A 24,306-nucleotide genomic window follows, 5' to 3' on the forward strand; every position below is an offset into this window, starting at 1 on the left:
GAGCCCCGTGGCTCCCACGCTGTGTTTCGCCCCACCGTTGTTCTTGAGCCCACAAGGCTCCAACGTTTGCCCATCATTATTTACAACTGTCCAGCACTTAATGGACAGTTGCTACGTTTAGGCTTGTGCTCTTGGCTGCCTCCCTGACATTTGGACTCAGGGCATTTCAGCCCTTGCGAGGCCAGTTGGCCTGGGGGACAGTTCTAGTGTTGTGCTACGTGCACCCTGCGCATTTATGGCTTACTTGCTTATGTGATTCCTGCGCCAATGTTCTACCTGCACCTCTGAATGTGTTTTAATGCCTCATGTGCAATGTGTTTTATGTTTTATCCCCTTTGCTAAAAGTGACCTGCTTAGAGGATTGTTGATGTCTTATTACCTTTGCTAAAAATGACCTGCTTAGGTGTTTGTTTATGTCATATAGGTCCTGATAATAAGGTCCTAGTTCCCTGCGTGATTTTCCTAAGGTGGTTAGGGTTGTGTAGGAGGTATTTACCCTTTACCAGTAATTCCTGGTTGTGTGCTACATTTACTATTTTAGTGCTACAGTCATTATATGTTTATGTGCTAAGTGTTATACCTACAAGTGCTAATTCTAAAAGTGCCTACCCCTGACAGTGGTCCATGTGGCCCTGTCCTCTACATAATCCCCTGTAAATTCTGCCCGTGCCTGTTGGCACATTGTAAAGTGTGTGTTGTTATCTACTGTGTTTTGCTATAATACAAAGGCTATTTTTTTATATAACCTTGTGTGGAGTTTCCTTTGTGGTGGGCCTTGGGTGTTGTTGCTGGGTGCGCGCGCAAACGCTTTACACATCGCCTCCAAGTTTAGCCTTGCTGCTCGCGCCACGTTACCTAGAGGGTGAGCAGGGGTTATCTTGGTGTGTAACTCCCTTGCCCTGACTTAGAAATGGTGATCTCTGACTGATTTTGGCGTGAGCCTTGGCCAGCCGGGGATCCCGTGTCTAACAATGGACATTACGCTTCCACTTCTGCAGCATTACCGGTGAGTATACAATGGCACACTAGGCTTCCACTTCCAGAGCATTACCGATGTATATATCATGGCACCCTAAGCTTCTACTTTTGTAGCATTACCGGTGTGTAACGCTTGCAGTTCAGGAACATTACCGGTGTGTTCACCATGGCACACTACATTTCCATTTCTGGAGCATTACCATTGTGTTTATCATGGCACATTACGGTTCCACTTCCAGAGCATTACCGGTGTGTTTACCATGGCACACTATGCTTCTGAATCATTACCATAGAACACTCTGCTCCGACTTCTGATTACTGGAAATACCATTGCCCACTATGCTTCCAGTTACGGAGCATTACCAGTGTGCATACCATGGCATACTATGCTTCCACTTCTGGAGCATTACCGGTGTGTATACCATGGACACTAGGCTTTTACTGCCGTAGCATTACCCATGTGTATAGCATGGTACACTAGACTTTTAATTCCGGAGTATTACCGGTGTGTTTACCATGGCACACTACGCTTCGAATTCTGGAGCATTACCGATGTGTATACCATGGCACACTAGGCTTTTACTTCCAAAGTATTACTGGTGTGTATACCATGGCATACTACGCTTCTACTTTTGGAGCATTACCGATGTGTATACCATGGCACACTAGGCTTTTACTTCCAAAGTATTACTGGTGTGTATACCATAGCACACTACGCTTCCACTTCCGATTACTAAAAATGCCTCACTTCCAGAGCATTACTGGTCTGTTTACCAAGGCACATTTTGCTTCCAGTTCTGGAGCATTACCAGTGTGTATACCATGGACACTCTGCTTCCAATTCCTGAGCATACCGGTGTATACCATGGTACCATAGGCTTTTACTTCCTGATATTACCAGTGTGTATACCTTGGCACACTACACTTCCACTTCTGGAGAATTACTGGTGTGTATACCATGGCACATTAGGAATTGCCAATATCCCTGGCTAAACACTTATAAGGTCCCAAAGGCGAGACCAATTGGCTATGCCAATGCTTATTTTGAAAAGATGTGACCAAAGAATACTAGCTCATTTCTCCCCAATTTGCACTTGTCTTCATTATCGTATTCCTTTTTACCGGCCTTATTACCTGCCTTATGATCTCTTGAAATACTCTCTGCTGATGATGATATTCCAAAACGTAGTCATTTGAAACGAAAGAGGCCCATGTGCGTGGAGAAGGTAGTGATGTACCGTGATTGCCTGTCAAGCTCCAGTTGATGGTATCCTTTGCACAATTCTAGTTTTGAAAATCGGCATGCACCAGTGAGACAGCTGATCATGTCATTTAGATGTGGTCCAGTGTGTCTTTCCCTCTCAATGGCCGTGTTTGGCACTCTCATGTCAACGCATAGGCGAATCTTTGAGGTGTTCTTCTTTGGGACTGCTACTATTGGAGACACCCAGGGAGTCGGTCCGTCGGCTGGCTCTATGATATCCTGTGCCAGTAGGCTCTGTATCTCTTCTTCTATGGTTGCAGATGTATGGGCACTCCTCAGTGATATTGAGCCACAGGTTTCATCGCTTCATTGATATGCAGATACATTTGTTTTTCTTTTAGTTTGCCCAGCCCTTGTAGTACGGATGGATGTTCTTTCAGAATGTTCTGTCTTTCTGACATGTTGTAGTCATTGCTAGTAGCCCCATCACCTGTGCGGTGACGTTGCTTAGCAGACAGGGTGCTAGAATGTCCCCTCGTAGTACATGTATTTACTCTTTGCTAGACCTTTCTTTGCAAGTTAATATCTCTGTGAACTTCCCCATGTTCAATACTGGTTTCCTCGAGCCCTAGGTAAATACATCAACAGTAGACGGTGATAGTGGCGGTTTCACCCTCATCTTCTCCTATTCTGACATGCACATGATGTTGCATGTAGCTCCACTATCTAATACGAAGCTTGTGCTGTGTTTTCCTACTTCAATGTTCACTGTTGCTGTTGTTTTGACCTAATGTTTTTCTGCGAGATGAATGTGTTCTGGCGTGCGGTCCTTCACTGGTTCATTCAACATCAGATACAGTCGCTCCACAGCCTCTGGCACGGTTGCTCCATCCGATTCAGCTGAGGGACTGCAATTTTCTATTTCCATATGCCTTCCGTATCTGCTTGTCACTGTCCGTGGTCTAGCTGGTCTTCCACGCTCACTTTTAAATTGTCCACTCATGCAGGTGCTTGCAAAGTGGTTTTCTCTGTTGCATTTTCTGTATCTGTGGCCCATTGCCGGTCACGAGCTGGTATGTGGAAATTCAAATCTGCATTGATACGACTTTCTTTTTTGCTTCCTACTTCGTGGCGGTGTATTGTCTCTCTTCTTGACACTTCCAGTTACGAGGTTCGCTTGTTCCACCCTGCTCGCCTTTCCCAGTTCCATCTGTCTTGCATGCATTGGTACTCTAGTCTCCGCTTGGGCCATGGTCAGTATTTTCTCACGCGAGGAAGGTTCATTCATAATTTGTGCACGGAATTCCACTGACTGGAATCCTTCAATGATGCGCAGTCGTATCGCTTGTTCCTTGTCAAACTTGTTAAATTTGCAATACGTTACTAGTTTACGCAGTCTGGTTGCAAAACTTTCCACGGGGGCATGATGGACCAGGGTAGTCTCCTGCTTTTGTTTCCTCGCGACAGGGGTGGACTCCTGACATTGCATCTCCGCTCCAGTAGTCGGCAGACCAGGGTGGGCTCCTGGCTTCGTTTCGATGTCGCCAGAGGCACGCGCTTCTGGTGGTTACTTCTAATCCCACCTCTTCATCGCCAGTTGTTGTGTCGTCGCCAGTAAGCATGCAGAGACTGGTAAGTGGTTTAGTATACTTCATTTCTCTTCTTCGTTCCAGTGCCCACATGCGCGTCTGTCTCTGTGCCCTCTTGTCCATAGGAATCTTCTCCCCACTCCCTGACCAGAAGTGATGTCCGGTTCATGCCCCCTCCCACAATTTGGGTGCAGGGTCCAATGGCCCTCTGACCCAGGTCACTACATCTCCCCACTCTTTCTATTACTGTTTCACTTGTTCTTAACCGTTCTCTCTCAACCTCTTCCTCACTATGTTTTGTTATCTTTTTCTGACTTTGTTTCTCCGTGTTTTTGAATATTTCCATATCTCCCTACCACAGGCCTTTCTTAGCGCCCTGGACAAAATGCAAATGTTTCTTTGGCTGTGTGCTCATAGAAACCAAGTTTCCCAGATTCATGCGTGAAGTGCTACTCCAGTCCTGCATTTATTTTCTTTGAATTCTGGGACTTGTAGTCCTGGTTTTATAATGGCATGGATATGACTAGAATTTCATAGCAAAAACCTGGACTGGAGCAGCACATTACACATAGACCTGTGAAAATTGGCTGTGATGAGTGCTGTATTTTTTATTCTTAAAAAAGCTTTAGTAATGGTACAGAAAATATTTGAGTCTTCATTAATTTAGGTTTTGCTTTTTACATGCAAACTAAAATGTTTGCTTTGAAAAGCCTTTGCAGTTCCAAATGGTTCCTTGCTCAGCCGGATTTGTGTGGGCACAAGCACTTCCTCTATGGCTGCCTTTCTCCCATCTGCATTGACTGTACACTAAGGACTTTAGAACATGCTACTAAATAAGGTAAATTAATGCGATATAAGGTTGTATCTCAGTTGGAACGATGCACAGACGGTCCTTTCTTCTTTTCAGGACTACATTTCTCAGCTTCTTGCAAGGTGTGAAATTGGCACGCAATGCTCGTCACGTGTCATGGCTGCCTAGTGTGTATTATATTCACTTTCTAAAGAGAGTGCCAGCTGCCTCTTGTCTTGACACATTCTGTGCTGGATCACACTGGAGTATTGTGGGTCAAGTGGACTCGCCCACTAATTTCAGGACCTGGTCGGGGTGGGGATGGTGGAGTGAACACATGGGTAACCGGAGCACGTTTTCCATGCCTATTCCATGGGCATCCAGGGATAATTCAGCCTGGCATTCAAAAAGGGCTGAATAAAAGCAGAGATTGTGTGCCAGGCGTGTCTTTAGTATTTGAGTATCAATGTCAGTGAATTAGTGCAGCGCATGTTGCACTAGCTCAGCTGATCTTTCCTCCAGTTGCTTGAGCGTTGTGATTGGGCAGTTGGCACAGTTCACCAGCCCAGCATAGGAACTCTGAGTGCTCCACTCTGAAGGTTTATCGCACCGTGCAGAGAACCCTGCAACAAACATTAAGAGCTGCCGAGTTTGTGGGATCTGTCACCTCTGAGCAGAGCACGGTCGCACGAGTAATAACACAACAGGTGTATTTGTAAAGCGCACGATTACCCAAAGGTGTCCTGGCACTGAATAACAGATGTTTATTGTTACCCAACTCAACGGTACTCGTTTTATCGACCCCAGAAGGATGAAAGGCTGATTGGACCCCGGGATTTGAACCTGTGACCATGAGGTCAAACATAGGCCGCTACAGTGGATGCATTAGTCCACTGAGCCACCAGACCTGGCCTTAAGTAATGGTCTGAGTTGCAGTTAAAGTAAGACCTGCTTTACTCCACGTAAACGTGTGTCTGTCATGTAGTGTCTGGTCGTGGAATTATTCAAATCGAATTGTTCCATTAAAAAAACAGTGTTTTCCCCCACAGCTGTGAGGCACAACATCTTCCGATACTTCTGCTGTCAAAGGATAAAAGGTTCCCCTTTTCCACTACATTTGTGATTTTTCTAATAGAACTCTAGATAAAAAATGTACCATTTAAAAACTCTTCGCCAACTTTAAGGTATCGGCCACTCTTCGTGGCATCCCAGTGACTGCTATGATAGAACAAGATGGGGTAAGCACAGCGAGCTTTGAACCTGATGATAAGTGTTAGGACAGAGCGGGTGACAGGGGGGTAAGCACGGCGAGCTTTGAAACTAATGATAAGTTTTAGTAAAGAGCGGGGGCAGAGGGGGTAAGCACGGCGAGCTTTGAACCTGATGATAAGTGTTAGTACAGAGCGAGGGGCAGGGGGGTAAGCACAGTAAGCTTTGAACCTGATGATCAGTTTTAGGACAGAGCGGGGGCAGGGGGCTAAACACGGCAAGCTTTGAACCTGATGATAAGTGTTAGGACAGAGCGGGGGCAGAGGGGTAAACACGGCGAGCTTTGAACCTGATGATAAGTGTTATGATGATAAGTGATAGGACAGAGCGGGGGGCAAAGGGACAGGCACAAGTAGTGAAAAATATGAGAATAACTGTTAGCACAGAGTGCGGGGCAGATGGCGAGACAAAAACATAAAATTAGGTGGCAGCAAAAATGAGGAGGGAGGGGAGAAGGAAGGGGGTAGTAAGAGCAGAGAGCAAGGGGGTGGAGGAGCATTATTCACTCGCTAAAAGGCTTAATGAGCCATTACAGAAAGGCAGATGGCCTGTGCACGTTCACGCGCGCCTGACCGCAAGCTTGAGGCCAGCAAAAGCGTTTGGTAGCACTTTGAAAACCCGCGTACTAAATGTCCTGCAGCGCATGCGCTGGCTCAGGCGAGACCTAAAAAACCGGTGTAGAAGCAAGAGAAAGTGCTCAGAAAATGGGGGGAGAGAAAGGAGAAAGCATTAAACAACGAGGCAAAAGCAGGATGAAGAGCTCAGAATGGTGTAAGGAAGGAGAAAGCAGTACAAATAAGGCAGAAGCGGGAGAAAGCCCTCAGAAAAACGGGTGGCAAGCTGAGGAGGAAGCATTGCGGTGCAGCAGAGTCGAAGAGCTGGGCCTAGAGCCTGCTCTCCAGTGCTTGTTGTTGTGTCTTTGTAGCACAACCTTTGGCTCAGACGAAGCCAACACCTCCCCTCTCTCCTGAAGTGTGTGCATGGCAGCCAGGTGCGGCATCTCCGACAACTGCAGCCATTTGAGCAATTATTTTGCACTTTGCAATTTGGCGTCAAATGTACAAATGTTTTGCTTTGCATTGCTCAAAGGGAAGAAAGCAGTGCAGTGCCAAGTTTACTAATAAACAAATCCACAGTTGCTCTATTGCATAGGGCTGGTGCAAATACAGGCTGCCTAGAGAAACACACAGACCTTGGCACCATGATGCATATTTTGTAATAAAGTTATACCATTCCTGTCCAAATACTATGCATAGGCAAAGTTTAAACCAATCCACGCATAGGGTGTTAGTATAGCATACATGCCATGATTGAAATTGCAGGACAAATAAAACAATCATTACCCACGTCAACAAAAATCGACTTTGGTTTCTGGTAATTTTGCCATATGCTTTTGGGAGTGCTCTGCAATGCTGTGCAGCATCAGCAAACAAAAAATTAAAAAAGGCACAATGGCGGTTGCGTTGGTCCACTAATGCACAAATGCTCCAGAATGCATTCACGAGCCAAGGAATGATGCAGGGGTAATTTGCTTGAATTTTCTATTTACAGATCCATGATGGCGGATGCAACTTGGATCAAGTATAACAAAGAATACGATATTTTAGCAGAAAAGTCACAATTAAATAAAAGAGACCACAGGTGTTGGAAAGGGTGGCAGTTATTGGAGGCTGGGTTGGGAAGCAGCGGTAAAGTAGCACATTGATGGCAAGAGTAGAAGCTCAAGAGGGAGAGAGCACCACACAACCACATACGTGAGCGAGAGCAGTAGGGCGGTTGTAAAGAAGCACACAACGAAAGAGAGCAGCACGGGGTAGAGAAGCACATGGAAGAGCAACATGGAGTGGGAGGAGGGAGAGAAGTATGTAAGACAGTCAGCTGTAAAACACATGCAGTCATGGAGAGGTTAAGATAATGAAAAGACAAAGTGCAGCGCAGACTAAGAAAAGCAGATGTACAAGAGTGAGCAACAAGGTATGGGAGGGGGAGAGAAGCACACAAGTGAGCAGTGGAAGGAAAGAAGCTATGCTCCAAGGGAGGGACCAAGACCAAATGGACAAGGTTCATCATTATGCGCCTGGATACCTTCTCGGGTGATTAGCCTGCTATACAAATCAAATCAGAAGCCACACAACAAGAATTATGAGCAGGACAAAATTAAGTGGCAGGGCTGACTAAATTATGCAAGAAAAGGCAAATTACGTGACTGTTACTTCAGGTAGGAAATAAGTCAGGAATCGTTATTTTTATTTCACTGTGTGTCTTTTATTTATCCAAACTTTTCCACCTGGAGTAATTTATCTTTACTCTTCTTTTTCTCTTGTCTTACAGACTCTTCTGCATCGCCAACCCTCAACAGAAAAGACATTGCAGGTAACTGTATCTAATATTTATATATTTCTCTATTTGTGTGGTGTTAGTTCTTGGTGTTTCACTTCCTCTCCTGTCTGCCATAGTGAGGTTTAGTAGGTCATTAAAGAAGACTGGAAAGGAAATAGAAAAAAAACTGAACTGCTGAAATAGGTAAAGCCTGCCAGGCTGTCTCCCTTTCCTAGGACCTCTGGGAAGGGACATGGTTTTTTGCCGTTCTTGTGAGTGTGCAGAAAGAGAAGGAAAATTAAGAACAGTTTCAACAACCAGTTAATGGTTCGATACATGCAGTGGAGTTCTGGACTTTTTGGTTCCGTCCAGAGGTGTCAGGGATAACACCCGAAGACCCCGGAGTTCCACCTGTCTCGGTGCACAAATAAACAGAAACACGGGCTTCTCGATGGTGGCGTCAAAGACCAAAGGTTTATTACTGCAGGGACACAGAAGTCACAGAAACTACACACGGGCAGTATCTAGGAGCCTGTTCGATTTGTACAAAGTGGGTTGCTCCTTAAATACTAATTTTTAGGCTTGAGGCAAATTCTTTACATGCTGGTACATTTCTAAACCTTTGTGTCCTAAACAATAAATATTTGGCGTTACACAGGAATCGTCAACAACATCTGATGTCAAAACATTACGAACGAGGGGTTCCCACTGTTCCATCATAATCCCATGTCATCTTTTCATTCAAGAGCCGGACCGCCTCATCGTAAATTTCGTTACCTCCCCCTAATAAAGGCCCAGAAGGAAAGGAGCAGAGCCAGGTGCAGAAGATAGAAAAGCAGGATAAGAGATGTTTGAGGGTCGTAAATGGGCAAGGCTACCAGCTTCGGCCGTCTAATCATGATCAGGCCAACGAACACGAGAACCAGTATAGCAGGACTGGCCTCAGGCAGAGGAGGCAGCTTCTGCCGAGTCATGCAGCCATGGCGATTTCTGTCCTAAGGTACACGTGTCACTAGCGAGGTGAATCGCCGGCTAAGGCTTACGTGTCCTTAAGTGAAAAGAGGTCACTGCGTGTTCATTGACTATGTGAGGGCAAGAAACACAAAATGGCTGCCGTAATCTAAGATGGATGCCATGGGTAGATCAGAAATGTGTTCATAACAGGAGTGCTCTTGCTCGTAGCATAGCGAAAACACCAGGATATGCTAAATGGATCATTTGCGGTTCACTGATACCAAAATTATATATTTACGACAATGTTGAAAACACGGGTTCAAATCGTCACGGAACCTCAGCAGCGGGATAAACTTAAATAAATCAGAGGCTTCTCCGGCCCCTTGATGTAAAGTATTCTATTTGTCTTTCCCTTTTAATTTCTCCTCTTCTCCAGACCCTCTTTTTCTCCTGTTCAGTAGCTGCCCACGGTTATATGACGTTACAACGCATGCTATTACCCAGCATGCCATTGCAACGCAAATCTTTACCACGACTTGCTGTCGGGGTGCGCTGGAAGTTGGAATAGTATCATTTACTAATCCAACTCCAGTCTACGCAATAGTAGGGAAGGTGTTGGATTTAAATCCAAAACATTCTACCTCCCGTTGCAAGGACATGCAGGGTAATGGCATGCATTGTAATGAACGCGTTGTAATAGTTGTTTCCCGCTGCCTACACACTCCTCCTGGATCGGTCTTGACAGCGGGGACTCCAAGGCCTTGGATTCCCCAGCATCCTGCTAGCTTCCGAGGGCTTACTTATGTCATCTTCGTCAAGTACAACCTTCTCATGAAGAAGTTCTCTCGTAGCCTTGTCCTGATTTTCGTGACTATGTGCGTTCTCAACCCTCATGAACCCTGTTAGTTCCACCTGGTCAGTTTCCTCTCGGTCTCCCTCCCTGGTGTGCCGGAACTCCGCTTCTTGTTGTTTTTTTCTATGCATGCTCTCTGGCGACCACGTCCTTTGCATCTTTGCCTCACTTCCTGTTTGCTTCCGGTCATCTTCCCCGTGCTGCAATATAAAAGGTGGGAATCTATGGTCTGATTGGGGTTGGGGCTGCAATCCTTCAAGACCTCGTCGTTTATTTCATGACAGTGACATAAAGTAGCACATTTTTTTACAGCATTACTTCATTATTTTGTCAATTTTACCCCCGGTAACATTGTCTAGGAAAATCTTCACCTCTTTAGGACCAATTTAGTACCCAAATCCGGCAAATGCAACTAAAAGATAACTAGTCAACAGTTGGGAAGGGCCTTCTAGTGTGCAGGAACACGTCAATATGAGTCACCAAGACTTTTGTAACTTTTGATCCGTTAGAGCTAGAAGCATTTTTTTTTGTTAGCCCTTTCAGTGACGTAATGGTTATGTCATCGGTTGTGGCGCCGGTGTGCCAAGGACGTAACCATTACGTCCTGGACACACCAGCCAGAAATCCCTCTGGTGTAAACAGCAGAGGGATTTCCTTTTTAGGTCATGCGCTGTGTGCAAAACCTGGTGTAAGCAGTATAGCGAGTGTAATCCCACCTGCTGCTTGCGATTGGTTAATTTATGAGTTACTCTAATTTCCGTGTTCCTCATTAGTTGGTTGTGAGAAGTTGGCCTGGTATATAATGCTCACTAATTCTAGTGATCACTTTGTACCATGCCAAGCAACCCTTATGATGATGGTTGTAATTCAACCTTGTAGACCAGTTATCCTAGTGGTAACGTGGACAAAGCAGTCTTAGGCTAAACTCTGAAAGGCATGTGAAGCCAGCTGTTATACCATACACAACCCCCTTGAATACCAAATGAAAGGGACACCACACAGATATATATTGAAAATATATATTGATTTATTAACTATAAAATCCCCTGGACTCTTTATGAGCACAGAAGCACAAGCGTAAAATCACAAGACAGTTTAAAATACACAAAAGTTGCACAATATGGATGAGCCCTAGGGGCCACCTAAACCATATACTAAATAAGTGGTATAAGAGATACCTAAAGGAAAGTGAAGAGGCCTAGGGCCTTGGGAATCGCTGGAGCTATTCGAGACTGGAGTTAACTAAGTCGGGAAAGGCCCACGGGACTCGGGTGCAGTGTTCAAAGTGCACGCACTTCTCAATACAAAGTCTATGGTGCGTAAAAAGCACAAAGTTAGAAAGTTAGGAACCTTCCGAGTGACCTACGGAGCTGAAACTTAAAACACAGGCCCTTGGGATGTGTACCAGTGCAGGAGCACCGGCGGAGCTGAGTTACCTCACCCACAGGAAGCGGGTGCACAGGGTCGAAGATGTGTCGGGTTTCGTCACGCTGGTCGATGGTGCTTGGAGCTAAAGATGCTGCAGGCGGCTCGATGAGAAGAGTTCCGGTGGATCCAAGGGTGGATCTGAAGAGTTGAAGACCTGAAAGCAGAGGGGACAGTGTTCAAAGTCACTAGCCAGTGACTGCCGTGGAACCAGAGTGGAACCAGGTGATGTCGGGTGCAAACAGGCGTTGTCGGGTAGCTTCTTTCTGCAGCCACGTGGATACCCGGGGTCGAGGACGTCCAGGAGTCGGTCACGAGCTGTCCCACGTAGGCTTCTCGCTGTTGGCGGTGTCGGCGACCTGATCGGAGCAAACAGGCCTTGGCAAATGCAAGCCACGCAGAAGTTGAAAGATGCTGTTCACTCGGACCAGCAAGGTCAGAGCGGGTGCTCCTTTTTACAGGAGCTTGGGTAGGTCTGGAGCAACCAGACCTGCTGTTTAAATCTTCGGGTTCGTCGCCAAGATGGCCGCTGGCCGCGTGGCTAGTGGCCGGGATGGCGCGTCGAGTGGCACAGTGCAAAAGGGCCCCACGCAGATCGTGGAGATGCTGGGGGGCTGATCTTCGGTGCAAGGGCTGCTCGGTGGTGGGGGTTCTCAATCCCCAAAGCACAACGTCGAGGATGCCTCAGAAGCTGCGCAGTCAGCTTGTCGGGTGTCTTTCAAGAGGTCCGGTCCCACGTCGCTCGGTGCCTCCACGGGTCCCTTCTTCGCAGGGACTGTGGATCGGGCTCTGAGAGGTCTGGGAGTCTGGTTCTTGTCGGGCTCTGGGCTCGGTCTCCGGCGGGAGGCGGCGGCAAAGCAGACGTCGAGTCGCTGGTTGGTACCTGTGTTCACAGGGTGGTCACTCCTTGGCCACAAGGGAGATTCTTCTTCAGTCTTCTGTGCAGCAGAATGTCGAAGTCCAGTCTTCTTCTTAGTTTTAAGTTGATTTCGGGATGATCTGCCGTGCAATGGCACTGCTCCCCCTCTTATTCCCAAACTGGGGGTGGATCACCTACTAGGTCCCTCCTCTGGGAGGAACCAGGAAGGGGGGCGGTTACACCCCCTTTCCTTTGTCCAGCTCCGCGCCAGGACTGGGGCTGGAAGGCCCCAGAACCGGTTTGGACTGGCCTATGCACGGGGACACCTTGTGTGCCCCGGGCATGTCTGATTCTTTTCAGCCCTGTCCTACCTAATACACAAAATCCTGTCTGGGGTGGTGCTCGCACCTCCCAAGGCAGGAAACCCTTTGTCCAGGCCACCATCTGCCGAGTTTCGGTCAGCAGCAGGAGGCCAGACTTGTGTCTGTGGTGGCAGCGTCCATTTTGTGAAGCTGAGGCTCTGTTTAACTTTAACCGGGGTTAAGGCTACACACATGTCGTGTCCCTCTAGAAGGGTGGAATGCTATCCCCGTCGCCAGAACTGGCGAGGGGATAGTATTCCAATTCGTATGACACCTTACTCGACATGTTTTGATAAAGCCAAACCAAAGATAGCATTTAACCGCGAGGATTATAATGCACTTAAGAGTATATGGTATGGCAATATCCCGGAACAGCTTAGGGAGTGGTTCCCGACAGCTGCAGACAGGCTCAGCTCATGCTAGAGCACCATCTCACATATTTCCAAGCACTCTGCCTCCAGGATTGATGAGGCCTTCCATAGGAGTGGCTGATAGGAACATATGTGTCCAGTTTAGGGTTAGGCACAGACATACTGTACCTAAGTAAGAGGTGATTACACCAACTTACCCCAGCTGAGTGATCAGCCAGTTGTGTCAAATATGGAGGCCAGGCCAGGGGTGGCACAATACATGCTGCAGCCCCTGGCAGGCCTTGGCTACACCTATGCCCTGGGTACCTATGGTACACTGTTACAGGGGCCTATAAGGTGAACCAATTCCAATTGTGTTATGCACCTAAGGTACATGGAGTCCATTTTAAGGAGAGAGCAATCAGCCTGGGGCCCTGAATAGCAGGATCCCAGGCCAACTAAGTCAAAAACCAGCTAAACACCAGGCAAAAAGTTTGGGGGTAACCATAGTCAGATATCCACCTTCCTACATAACCCCCCCCCAAACGAAAGGAGATAAGGCTATCCTTGACCAGGTAAGCCTATATTGCCTAAGTGGCCATATAAGGAAGTACCAGCTCTGGCTTGGTAACCCCCTGTCTCATGGTCCACTAAGCAATCCCTCACCCTAAGGGTATCTGAGGGTCTCCACCATAGGGAATCTCTACCTGTGGTGTGTCTTTGCAAAGTCAAAGGCTGGTGTTGGGATGGAGTACTGAAGTGAGTTTCCTCTGTAGGGCTCAGCTTCCTCCAATCACTCTCCACCATGTGTGCCTTTCTTTCTCTGACTGAGTTGCACTGTGCTCTCAGGGTCAACCTCTGGCTACCTAAAGCTGGAGGCTGGGTCCCTCTGTTTGGCTTACTGGAGGGACAGGTCAGGTTTGGGGCCTTTTGGTCCCAGGTTTGGCTGTGCCCAACAATATCCATCTGGGGGAGGTCCCTAACTACTTTTAAGGGGGATCCCTCAGGAGTTTTTAAAGTTTTCACCTCACTAGGGCTACTAGTTTCGGTGCCCCTAATCTGTTGATGGGGGTGCTTTATTTGACAGGGGGCCCTTTGGGTCTCACTGTCCTTCTTGTCCTCTGCAGCCCTGGGCTGAGTAAGGCAAGGTAGAGAGGGGCAGGTTACCTGCTCCAGACTGGGTCCCTCCTGAGAAGGGTCCACTGCCATCAGAGGCTCTGTCAGGCCAGGCCTAACAACCTCTGGGACAGTTCCTTCATCAGGGGTAAGATCAGTTCCCTGAGGAGGCTGATCCTTTCCTAAAGTCTGGTGGGAGGGAGATTTCTCTTCCTCCTCAATGCTCTCTGTTTGGGTGGAGTGATCCATCATTTCAGGCTTCACTACCCAGGTATTGGTTTGAGTTTGGGCTGTGGCCATCACAGCCCCACCAACCTTTTCAGGAGGAGACTCAGTTTGGGTATGGGCTGTTACTAGTACAGCCCTGCTACTCTTTCCAGGAGGGAAGTTATCTAAAGATGGGGCTGAGGTTTGCTCAGCCCTCCCAACCTTTTCAGGAAGGACATCTTGAATTGGGGCTGTAGCCATTACAGCCCCACTAACCTTTCCATGGAGATTTACCATTCTAGAATGGGTTTGCTGTTCAACCTCAGCCCAGGCTGAGATTTCCAAATCATTACCCAGTAGGCAATCTACAGGCAAGTTTGCTGACACTGCCACTCTCTTTGGGCCAGTGACACCTCCCCAGCTAAGATTGACTACTGCCATGGGATGATTGGATTCTATACCATCAATGTTTGTCACCTGATATTTGGCATCAGGTAAAAGTTGCCTTGAGGGGACTAGACATTCAGCCACCATGGTGACGCTAGCCCCTGTGTCTCTGAAGGCCTCAACTTTCAAGCCATTGATGAGGGGCTCCTGTCTATACTTGCTCAAAGTGTTTGGGCAAGCTGTGAAATTGGCAAACCCCATGCCAGTCTCATAGACAAGAGTATCTGAGTTAGGGGACCTGGATAGGCCAGAGTCCACCTGTCCTCCAAAAGTAAACCCACCCAAATTCTTGGGGGTGCTCCCACCACCTGGGGGACCACTGCTAACAGTGACAGGAGGTGTTGGAGCCTTACCTGGAGGTATATTCTCCTTATTGCCATTCTTGGGACAACAGCTATCTGTTTTGTAATGCCCCACCTGTTTACAGGTATGACAATAAGGCTTTTTCTGGGATGTAGAAGTGTCTTGGGACCCACCCCCATTCTTGGAGTTTTGGGGCCCTGGGGAAGTCTTTTCCTTACTTTTATCCCCACCCTTCTCTTGAGGCTTGGTAGTCTCTTTCTTTTGGTCACCACCCTGGTTCTTAGGCCTGATCCTGGTTCTGACCCATTTGTCTGCCCTCCTACCCAATTCTTGTGGGGAGGTCAGATCAGAGTCAACCAGGTGCTGATGTAGAAGCTGATTTTGACAATTACTTAAGATTTGCTCTCTCATAATTAAATTATACAATCCTGTATAGTCAGTAACCTTACTTCCCAGCAACCAGCCCTCCAGAGCCTTAGTGGCACATTCAACAAATTCAGACCAGTCCTGAGTCTGTGTCTTCTGGGTATCTCTGAACATTAACCTGTACTGTTCAGTGGTTAAGCCTAACCCATCAATCAGAGCACTCTTCAGGACCATGTAGTTTCTAGAATCCTCATCACTAACTGTGAGGAGTCTGTCTCTGCCTCTACCTTCAAAGGAGAGCCACAGGATTGCTGCCCACTGCTCCTGAGGGATCTGCTGTACCATGCAGGCTCTCTCAAGTGCAGTCATCCATTTGTGGATGTCATCCCCAGCTTTGTAGGGGGGCACAATCTTACTCAGGTTTCTTGTATCAAAGGACCTGTCTTTATCCTTCTGGATAGTGCTGCCACCAGTGGATCCTAATCCACTCTCTCTAGGCTGTCTTGCTCTAGCAAGTTTCTCCTTAGCCAGGGCAACCTCTAACTCTTGCCTCTGGATCCTAAGCTCAGCCTCTCTCATTTTGGCCTCATGTTCCCTTCTCTGAGGGCTAGTCATCTCCTTTCTGGAGTGACCATGAGAGCCTCTAGAGACATGGGAGGTATTGGATTCACCTGAGTGATGCCTTCTCCTCCTATGGCCCTGGTTAAGTCCACCTGGGGGTCTGAATGGGTTGTTACCTGATTCATTCCCAAGTTGACTTAAGTTAGCCTGGTTCAGTCTACTGACCAGCACCTGACTATCTCTGTCATCATCTGACTCACTGCTTTCCACCTCCTCCTCCTCTTCTTCTTCTTCCTCTTCATCTACCTGAGGAGCTCCAGTGGTGGAGGCTTCCTCATCTACTAGGATGATAGGGGCAGGGGTGTCTACAGTGTCATCCTCTGAAGGATGGCCTCCTTCAGCATCCCCTGTGGGGTTTGCTTTAGAGGTCTTTAGAGCCTCAGACTGATCCAAGAGCTCTCTTAGGTGGTCTGTAGTAGGGGAAGGCCCTGTCTTCAGACCCCTTAAGACACAAAGCTGTCTTAATTCCTTAAAGGGAAAAATAGCAAACTGGGATGGTGCCCTTTGAGGGTCACTCTCAACAGGAGTAAGTCCACTGGACCCCTCTGTTCCAGACATTGCTCTAGTGTGGGTGGATGTGTTGCAATCTACCTACACTGGTGTTTACCTACTAAACCTATCTAGTAGTTGTAGCTAGGGTGTGCTACTCCCTTTGCTCTACAACAACTAAGTTCAGTAGAACTTAAGTATACTAGTCTTGTTTTATATGTACCTAGCAGGTACCTGTATGATCTTTCAAATGATAATCTCAAAGATTGTAATGGTAAAACAACAGCAAGCTCAGATCCCAATCCGCTGCTCACCAATGTGAGAAGTTGGCCTGGTATATAATGCTCACTAATTCTAGTGATCACTTTGTACCATGCCAAGCAACCCTTATGATGATGGTTGTAATTCAACCTTGTAGACCAGTTATCCTAGTGGTAACGTGGACAAAGCAGTCTTAGGCTAAACTCTGAAAGGCATGTGAAGCCAGCTGTTATACCATACACAACCCCCTTGAATACCAAATGAAAGGGACACCACACAGATATATATTGAAAATATATATTGATTTATTAACTATAAAATCCCCTGGACTCTTTATGAGCACAGAAGCACAAGCGTAAAATCACAAGACAGTTTAAAATACACAAAAGTTGCACAATATGGATGAGCCCTAGGGGCCACCTAAACCATATACTAAATAAGTGGTATAAGAGATACCTAAAGGAAAGTGAAGAGGCCTAGGGCCTTGGGAATCGCTGGAGCTATTCGAGACTGGAGTTAACTAAGTCGGGAAAGGCCCACGGGACTCGGGTGCAGTGTTCAAAGTGCACGCACTTCTCAATACAAAGTCTATGGTGCGTAAAAAGCACAAAGTTAGAAAGTTAGGAACCTTCCGAGTGACCTACGGAGCTGAAACTTAAAACACAGGCCCTTGGGATGTGTACCAGTGCAGGAGCACCGGCGGAGCTGAGTTACCTCACCCACAGGAAGCGGGTGCACAGGGTCGAAGATGTGTCGGGTTTCGTCACGCTGGTCGATGGTGCTTGGAGCTAAAGATGCTGCAGGCGGCTCGATGAGAAGAGTTCCGGTGGATCCAAGGGTGGATCTGAAGAGTTGAAGACCTGAAAGCAGAGGGGACAGTGTTCAAAGTCACTAGCCAGTGACTGCCGTGGAACCAGAGTGGAACCAGGTGATGTCGGGTGCAAACAGGCGTTGTCGGGTAGCTTCTTTCTGCAGCCACGTGGATACCCGGGGTCGAGGACGTCCAGGAGTCGGTCACGAGCTGTCCCACGTAGGCTTCTCGCTGTTGGCGGTGTCGGCGACCTGATCGGAGCAAACAGGCCTTGGCAAATGCAAGCCACGCAGAAGTTGAAAGATGCTGTTCACTCGGACCAGCAAGGTCAGAGCGGGTGCTCCTTTTTACAGGAGCTTGGGTAGGTCTGGAGCAACCAGACCTGCTGTTTAAATCTTCGGGTTCGTCGCCAAGATGGCCGCTGGCCGCGTGGCTAGTGGCCGGGATGGCGCGTCGAGTGGCACAGTGCAAAAGGGCCCCACGCAGATCGTGGAGATGCTGGGGGGCTGATCTTCGGTGCAAGGGCTGCTCGGTGGTGGGGGTTCTCAATCCCCAAAGCACAACGTCGAGGATGCCTCAGAAGCTGCGCAGTCAGCTTGTCGGGTGTCTTTCAAGAGGTCCGGTCCCACGTCGCTCGGTGCCTCCACGGGTCCCTTCTTCGCAGGGACTGTGGATCGGGCTCTGAGAGGTCTGGGAGTCTGGTTCTTGTCGGGCTCTGGGCTCGGTCTCCGGCGGGAGGCGGCGGCAAAGCAGACGTCGAGTCGCTGGTTGGTACCTGTGTTCACAGGGTGGTCACTCCTTGGCCACAAGGGAGATTCTTCTTCAGTCTTCTGTGCAGCAGAATGTCGAAGTCCAGTCTTCTTCTTAGTTTTAAGTTGATTTCGGGATGATCTGCCGTGCAATGGCACTGCTCCCCCTCTTATTCCCAAACTGGGGGTGGATCACCTACTAGGTCCCTCCTCTGGGAGGAACCAGGAAGGGGGGCGGTTACACCCCCTTTCCTTTGTCCAGCTCCGCGCCAGGACTGGGGCTGGAAGGCCCCAGAACCGGTTTGGACTGGCCTATGCACGGGGACACCTTGTGTGCCCCGGGCATGTCTGATTCTTTTCAGCCCTGTCCTACCTAATACACAAAATCCTGTCTGGGGTGGTGCTCGCACCTCCCAAGGCAGGAAACCCTTTGTCCAGGCCACCATCTGCCGAGTTTCGGTCAGCAGCAGGAGGCCAGACTTGTGTCTGTGGTGGCAGCGTCCATTTTGTGAAGCTGAGGCTCTGTTTAACTTTAACCGGGGTTAAGGCTACACACATGTCGTGTCCCTCTAGAAGGGTGGAATGCTATCCCCGTCGCCAGAACTGGCGAGGGGATAGTATTCCAATTCGTATGACACCTTACTCGACATGTTTTGATAAAGCCAAACCAAAGATAGCATTTAACCGCGAGGATTATAATGCACTTAAGAGTATATGGTATGGCAATATCCCGGAACAGCTTAGGGAGTGGTTCCCGACAGCTGCAGACAGGCTCAGCTCATGCTAGAGCACCATCTCACATATTTCCAAGCACTCTGCCTCCAGGATTGATGAGGCCTTCCATAGGAGTGGCTGATAGGAACATATGTGTCCAGTTTAGGGTTAGGCACAGACATACTGTACCTAAGTAAGAGGTGATTACACCAACTTACCCCAGCTGAGTGATCAGCCAGTTGTGTCAAATATGGAGGCCAGGCCAGGGGTGGCACAATACATGCTGCAGCCCCTGGCAGGCCTTGGCTACACCTATGCCCTGGGTACCTATGGTACACTGTTACAGGGGCCTATAAGGTGAACCAATTCCAATTGTGTTATGCACCTAAGGTACATGGAGTCCATTTTAAGGAGAGAGCAATCAGCCTGGGGCCCTGAATAGCAGGATCCCAGGCCAACTAAGTCAAAAACCAGCTAAACACCAGGCAAAAAGTTTGGGGGTAACCATAGTCAGATATCCACCTTCCTACATTGGTGCTCCCAATACATCACTTCCGTTTTATCAGAAGCAGCACCGACCAACAACAGTTTTGTTACGCTGCAACTGTTTATATGTTGTGTTTAGGGACTACTTGTTTTTTTATACTGATAGTGTCACCACGGCACCTAGCATGGTGTCTGGCTTCATTATTTTTATCACCATTTTTGGGATCTTGATACCAGAATGTAGAATGTAGGATTGGAATGTTTTATTCGACGTGGTAGCGGCAGTTTGTGTGAGCCTGCTTCCCTGTTGGTCCATACTGAAGATACTCTTAAAAAAAACAAAATTGAAGAGACCTTACCTGACTCTTCATCTTCTTTATAACTGTCAAGAAGCAGTACCTGGAATTCCTGATTCCATGGAAGCGAATGACTGAAGATGCTCTACGTAGATAATTTCCCAGCTCCCCTACACCTCTAACCCAGAGGACTCAGGACTCAGAGATGAGGGGGAAAGGGGAGTCGAAAAAACAAACAAGAGAGACTGCCACACCAGCAACTTCACTGCTATTCTCCTGGAATGAGTGGGCTCACCTGAAACTATAAGCAAATGATTACAACAGTTCAAATTTCCAGACTTTTCTAAGTGTTCCCTTAAGCCTAAGCTTTACCTGCATGTTTGTGGTTTCTTGCCTCTTTCTGTGCTGTATTTGTGTGCTTTTCTGAATAAATCTTGTATCAGCAGAGTATTGAAATGACCAGCAATATTGATAGTTGTATGCTTTCTTTCTTTTGCAGATTCTCCAACTGAAACAGTAGGCTTCAAGGTGAACGGTGGTAAGTAAATATATATATATATATATATATTTCTATCTACTTGTTGACCAAGAACTGACAGAAGTTTAGAAAAGTACAGTCTCAGCAGCTCTGCGCAGTTAGGAGTTAGTGAGTGCAAAGAGCTGATTAGTGGCACATGCAAAGTGGAGTCTGAAGTGATGACGAAAAAAAAACATAAAATGTAAAACTGGCACCAAATAGGATAGCTCCTGAACTCAAATGTCTTGGAAAGTCTTTTCAGAAAGACGCTGCCCCTTTTAAGCGCCTACACAAACCCCTAGATAACTGCAGACTTTGTATTGTGGAGTTTCAATAATGCAGGCAATTGGGCTCAATCGCAATGAATGCGAACAAAACAAAAAGACAAACGCTTACCCGGCTCCAGCCTAAGCATGGGCGGAAAATCCGTTACGCTCGCGGATTTTGCGGATTTTCGGTAAATTCGCAATTCGCGAGATTCGCGAATTCCCCGCAAAATCCGCAAATCTGCGAGCAGCGGATTTTATGGCTTGCTCGCACTGTTCGCTTGAGTTCGCGGCTTCCCAGTTCAACTTCGCACCCCACGAATAAGCGCTAAATTGCAGAAATACGATCTTAGCAAAACTGAAACTACTTACCAGGTTCAAAAGTTCAAGCTCATCATTAGTAGCCATTTCCTGTAGTGCTTCCTGAGAGGCCCGTCCAGAGTTCAGTTGCCTACTTGCAACTATTATGTGACCCTGCTCTGACCCTCAGAATAGTTACACAAAGGTCCTGAATTACAGCTAAGGCAGACAAGCAGGAGCCAGGCTGGAAGTTCAAATACATTAATCAACCCCTAATTCATTATTGTCAGTTGGGACAGGGCAGGTGTTGTAACTAATTTTGCAACAATGAAAGCACTTAGCAAGTGCAAAAGATCACTAATCAGGAAGCACTAAGGAAGCAGGTGCCAGCTAAAAAAATATTCTGTGACACATTAATCAGCCCCAAATTAATTCAGGTCACTTGAGGCAGGGAAGGTGTGCTTTGCTTTGCCACAATAATGTACACTGGACAACCAGAGGGTGCTGTGATGAAACAGAGGGTGGCATGGGTGGGCCAGAGGGTGGCATGAGTAGTCAGAGAGTGGCAGTGGTGACAGAGAGTGGCAGTGATGAAGAAGAGTGTCCCAAACAGGCTGGACACGTAGAAACAACAAGTTCGCAAAACTTGCGACCCGACAGGTAAGTTCGCGTTTGCGAAATTGTACAAAACCCTCGCGAACTGGCAGAAACCCGCGCGAACACAAAAAAAAACCCGCAAATTTGCGATAATTCGCTGATTTTGCGGATTGCAAGTTCGCAAATCCGCAAAATTCGCGAACGCGAGATTCGGAAAATTCGCCCATGCTTACTCCAGCCCTGATCTTCAAGAAAACGGAGCTCCCGGAAATGATAAGGTCAAAAGGGTACGTACCTGACCGAAGTTTCCGAAATAACTGAACATCCAACTCGCAGAAGAAATAACTGAGATGCGAGACGGAATTCAGTCTTAAAACTGCAGAACTCTCCAAGCCTTCATAGAGATATCACGACTGAAGACAGACGCCCGCCTCTGGTAATTCTACAGTTGAAGTGCGGAACATTCTAAGTGCTCGCGCATGAAATGGCTGAGCGCGTAGGAAGGCATTGAAACACTAGAACGTTAATCTTCCAATACGCGCTCTCCCTATTGGTTGTGTTCTTCCAATACTGGACGGTGTAGAGTTTTGGCAACCCTTTGACTCCAACTAATGGGGGAATGAAATACAGAGTAACCCCTTTTAATTTTGTAGGTAGGAGCTAAGGATGGAACTTTACCCAAGGTCTTCTCAGTCCTGATAATAACCATGGCTCTGGCTTCACTGGACGCCACGCGCATAAGTTAAGTATGCATGATGCTCGCTTTCATTATTACTCTTTTTATGACCATGGCGCCTGTTTTATTGCTCACCATGCACACATTTTCAATATGCACAGTCGCCAAGCTTTACTTTTTGGTCTCGCCTAGCGTTGCAGCGCGAATGCGCGGCCATCGCTTTGCGAGGTATTCAGTATACACTATAGTGTTGAAGCTTTGTGGAAGCTCCGCTCACTCTCCGGACCATCTTCTTCATTGGCTTAGGTTCTAAATGCTGCCTTCCAATTGGTTTTAAGCTTGTTAGTCCCTCCCCATAACAGCCATGTCAGTCATTTGTGAACTTCCATGGCTACTGGCCCCTTCACAGCACAGACTACTTTCTCCCTTGCCCCCCTCCCGCAGTCCGATGCCTTCTCGCCGCCGCCCCCCTCGTGCCTCATCGCCCGCACGCATTGCTATTTGCAATGCAATAGGTCTTGCGTAAATGCAAGTCCTATTGCATTGCCAATGCTTGTTGGTATTACTCTAATCTGTTTTACGCAGTGCTTTAGGGTCACAACACTATATAACCTACCCTGAAGATGAGACAATATCCGCAGTTCAGCAATTAGATGAAAGAAAATGTATGCTCTCCGACTTTCCCTTATTCGCCACGCCATTGTCAGTGCCGACAGAGCCCACAAGAGAGCAGCAGAGCTCCAAACAAAATGACTTTGCAGCAATTTATTTTCAATACAGTCAAACTGTACGCTGCAGAATATGAAAATTCTCTATTTCCATGTGTAGGAGAGTAGGGTCTGCTATCCTATGGTCACCATACATTTTTGCTTTTTGCTTCACTGGTTTCTGACTTAATGTGGCTGTGGGCCTGCTAATCGGACCCACAGCCTGCTGTTCTCTCTCTAAATTAATGCCAATGCACTCTAGGTGCATTACCCATTGGAACTGGTTAACCTTATTGGTCCCTGTAACAGTGTACCCTAGGTACCCAGGGCATAGGTGTTTCCAAGGCCTACCAGGGGCTGCAGTATGTATTATGCCACCCCTGGCCTGGCCTCCATATTTGACACAACTGGCTGATCACTCAGCTGGGGTAAGTTGGTGTAATCACCTCTTACTTAGGTATAGTATGTCTATATCTAACTTAAAATGGGCACATATGTTCCTATCAGTCACTCCTATGGTAGGCCTCATCAATCCTGGAGGCAGAGTGCTTGGAAATATGTGAGATTGTGCTCTAGCATGAGCTGAGCCTGTCTGCAGCTTTCGGAACAACGTCCTTTAGCTGTTTCATGATATTGCCATACCATATACTCTTAAGTGCATTATGAACCTCGCAGTTAAATGCTATCTTTGGTTTGGCTTTATCAAAACATGTCCAGTAAGGTGTCATACGAATTGTAATACTACCCCCTCGCCAATTCTGGCGACAGGGGTAGCATTCCACCCTTCTAGAGGGGCACGACATGTACCTAACCTGAAACCCGGGTAAAGTTAAACATGAGCCTCAGCATCACAAAATGGATGCTGCCACCACAGACACAAGTCAGACCTCCTGCTGCTGGGAGTCCTTCCAGCTTGGGAGGCTTGGACAAAGGGTTTCCTGTCAGGGGAGGTGCTTGCACCACCCCAGACAGGATTTTGTGTAGTGGGTTAGGAAGGGCTGAATAGGATGAGACATGCCTGGGGCACACAAGGTGTCCCTGTGCATATGCCAGTTCAAACCGGTGCTGGGGCTCTCCAGCCCCAGTCCTGGTGCGAAACTGGACAAAGGAAAGGCGGTGTAACCACCCCCTTCCTGGTCCCACCTAGAGGAGGGGCCTAGCAGGTAATCCGGCCCCTAGATTTGGAATAAGAGTAGGAGCTGTGTCCTAAGACTTCAGATCATCCTGAACTCGACTTGAAACTAAGAAGAAAACTGGACTTCGACATTCTGCTGCACAGAAGACTGAAGAGCATCTCCTTTGTGGCCAAGGAGTGACCACCCTGTGAACACAGCGATACAAAAGGGGATGATGGACGGAGCGTTTGAGCAAATCAAACACTCACCCCCAGTCAACTGATCTGGGTTTAATCCATCACCATTCTTT

General features: G+C 47.6%; 1 protein-coding gene across 1 annotated transcript in view; it reads left to right on the forward strand.

Moving 5' to 3' along the window:
* LOC147736705 (GTPase IMAP family member 7-like) overlaps nucleotides 1–24,306 on the forward strand; it is a 159,559-nt gene that overhangs the window by 105,322 nt on the left and 29,931 nt on the right. Inside the window, exons 4-5 of the mRNA XM_086952677.1 lie at nucleotides 8,162–8,203; nucleotides 20,318–20,356. Coding sequence (XP_086808803.1) covers nucleotides 8,162–8,203; nucleotides 20,318–20,356 — 81 coding nt within the window. The remainder of the gene's footprint in view (nucleotides 1–8,161; nucleotides 8,204–20,317; nucleotides 20,357–24,306) is intronic.

This window comes from Lissotriton vulgaris, chromosome 1_2 (assembly GCF_964263255.1).
Source record: "Lissotriton vulgaris chromosome 1_2, aLisVul1.2, whole genome shotgun sequence".
NCBI classification, from domain to species: domain Eukaryota; kingdom Metazoa; phylum Chordata; class Amphibia; order Caudata; family Salamandridae; genus Lissotriton; species Lissotriton vulgaris.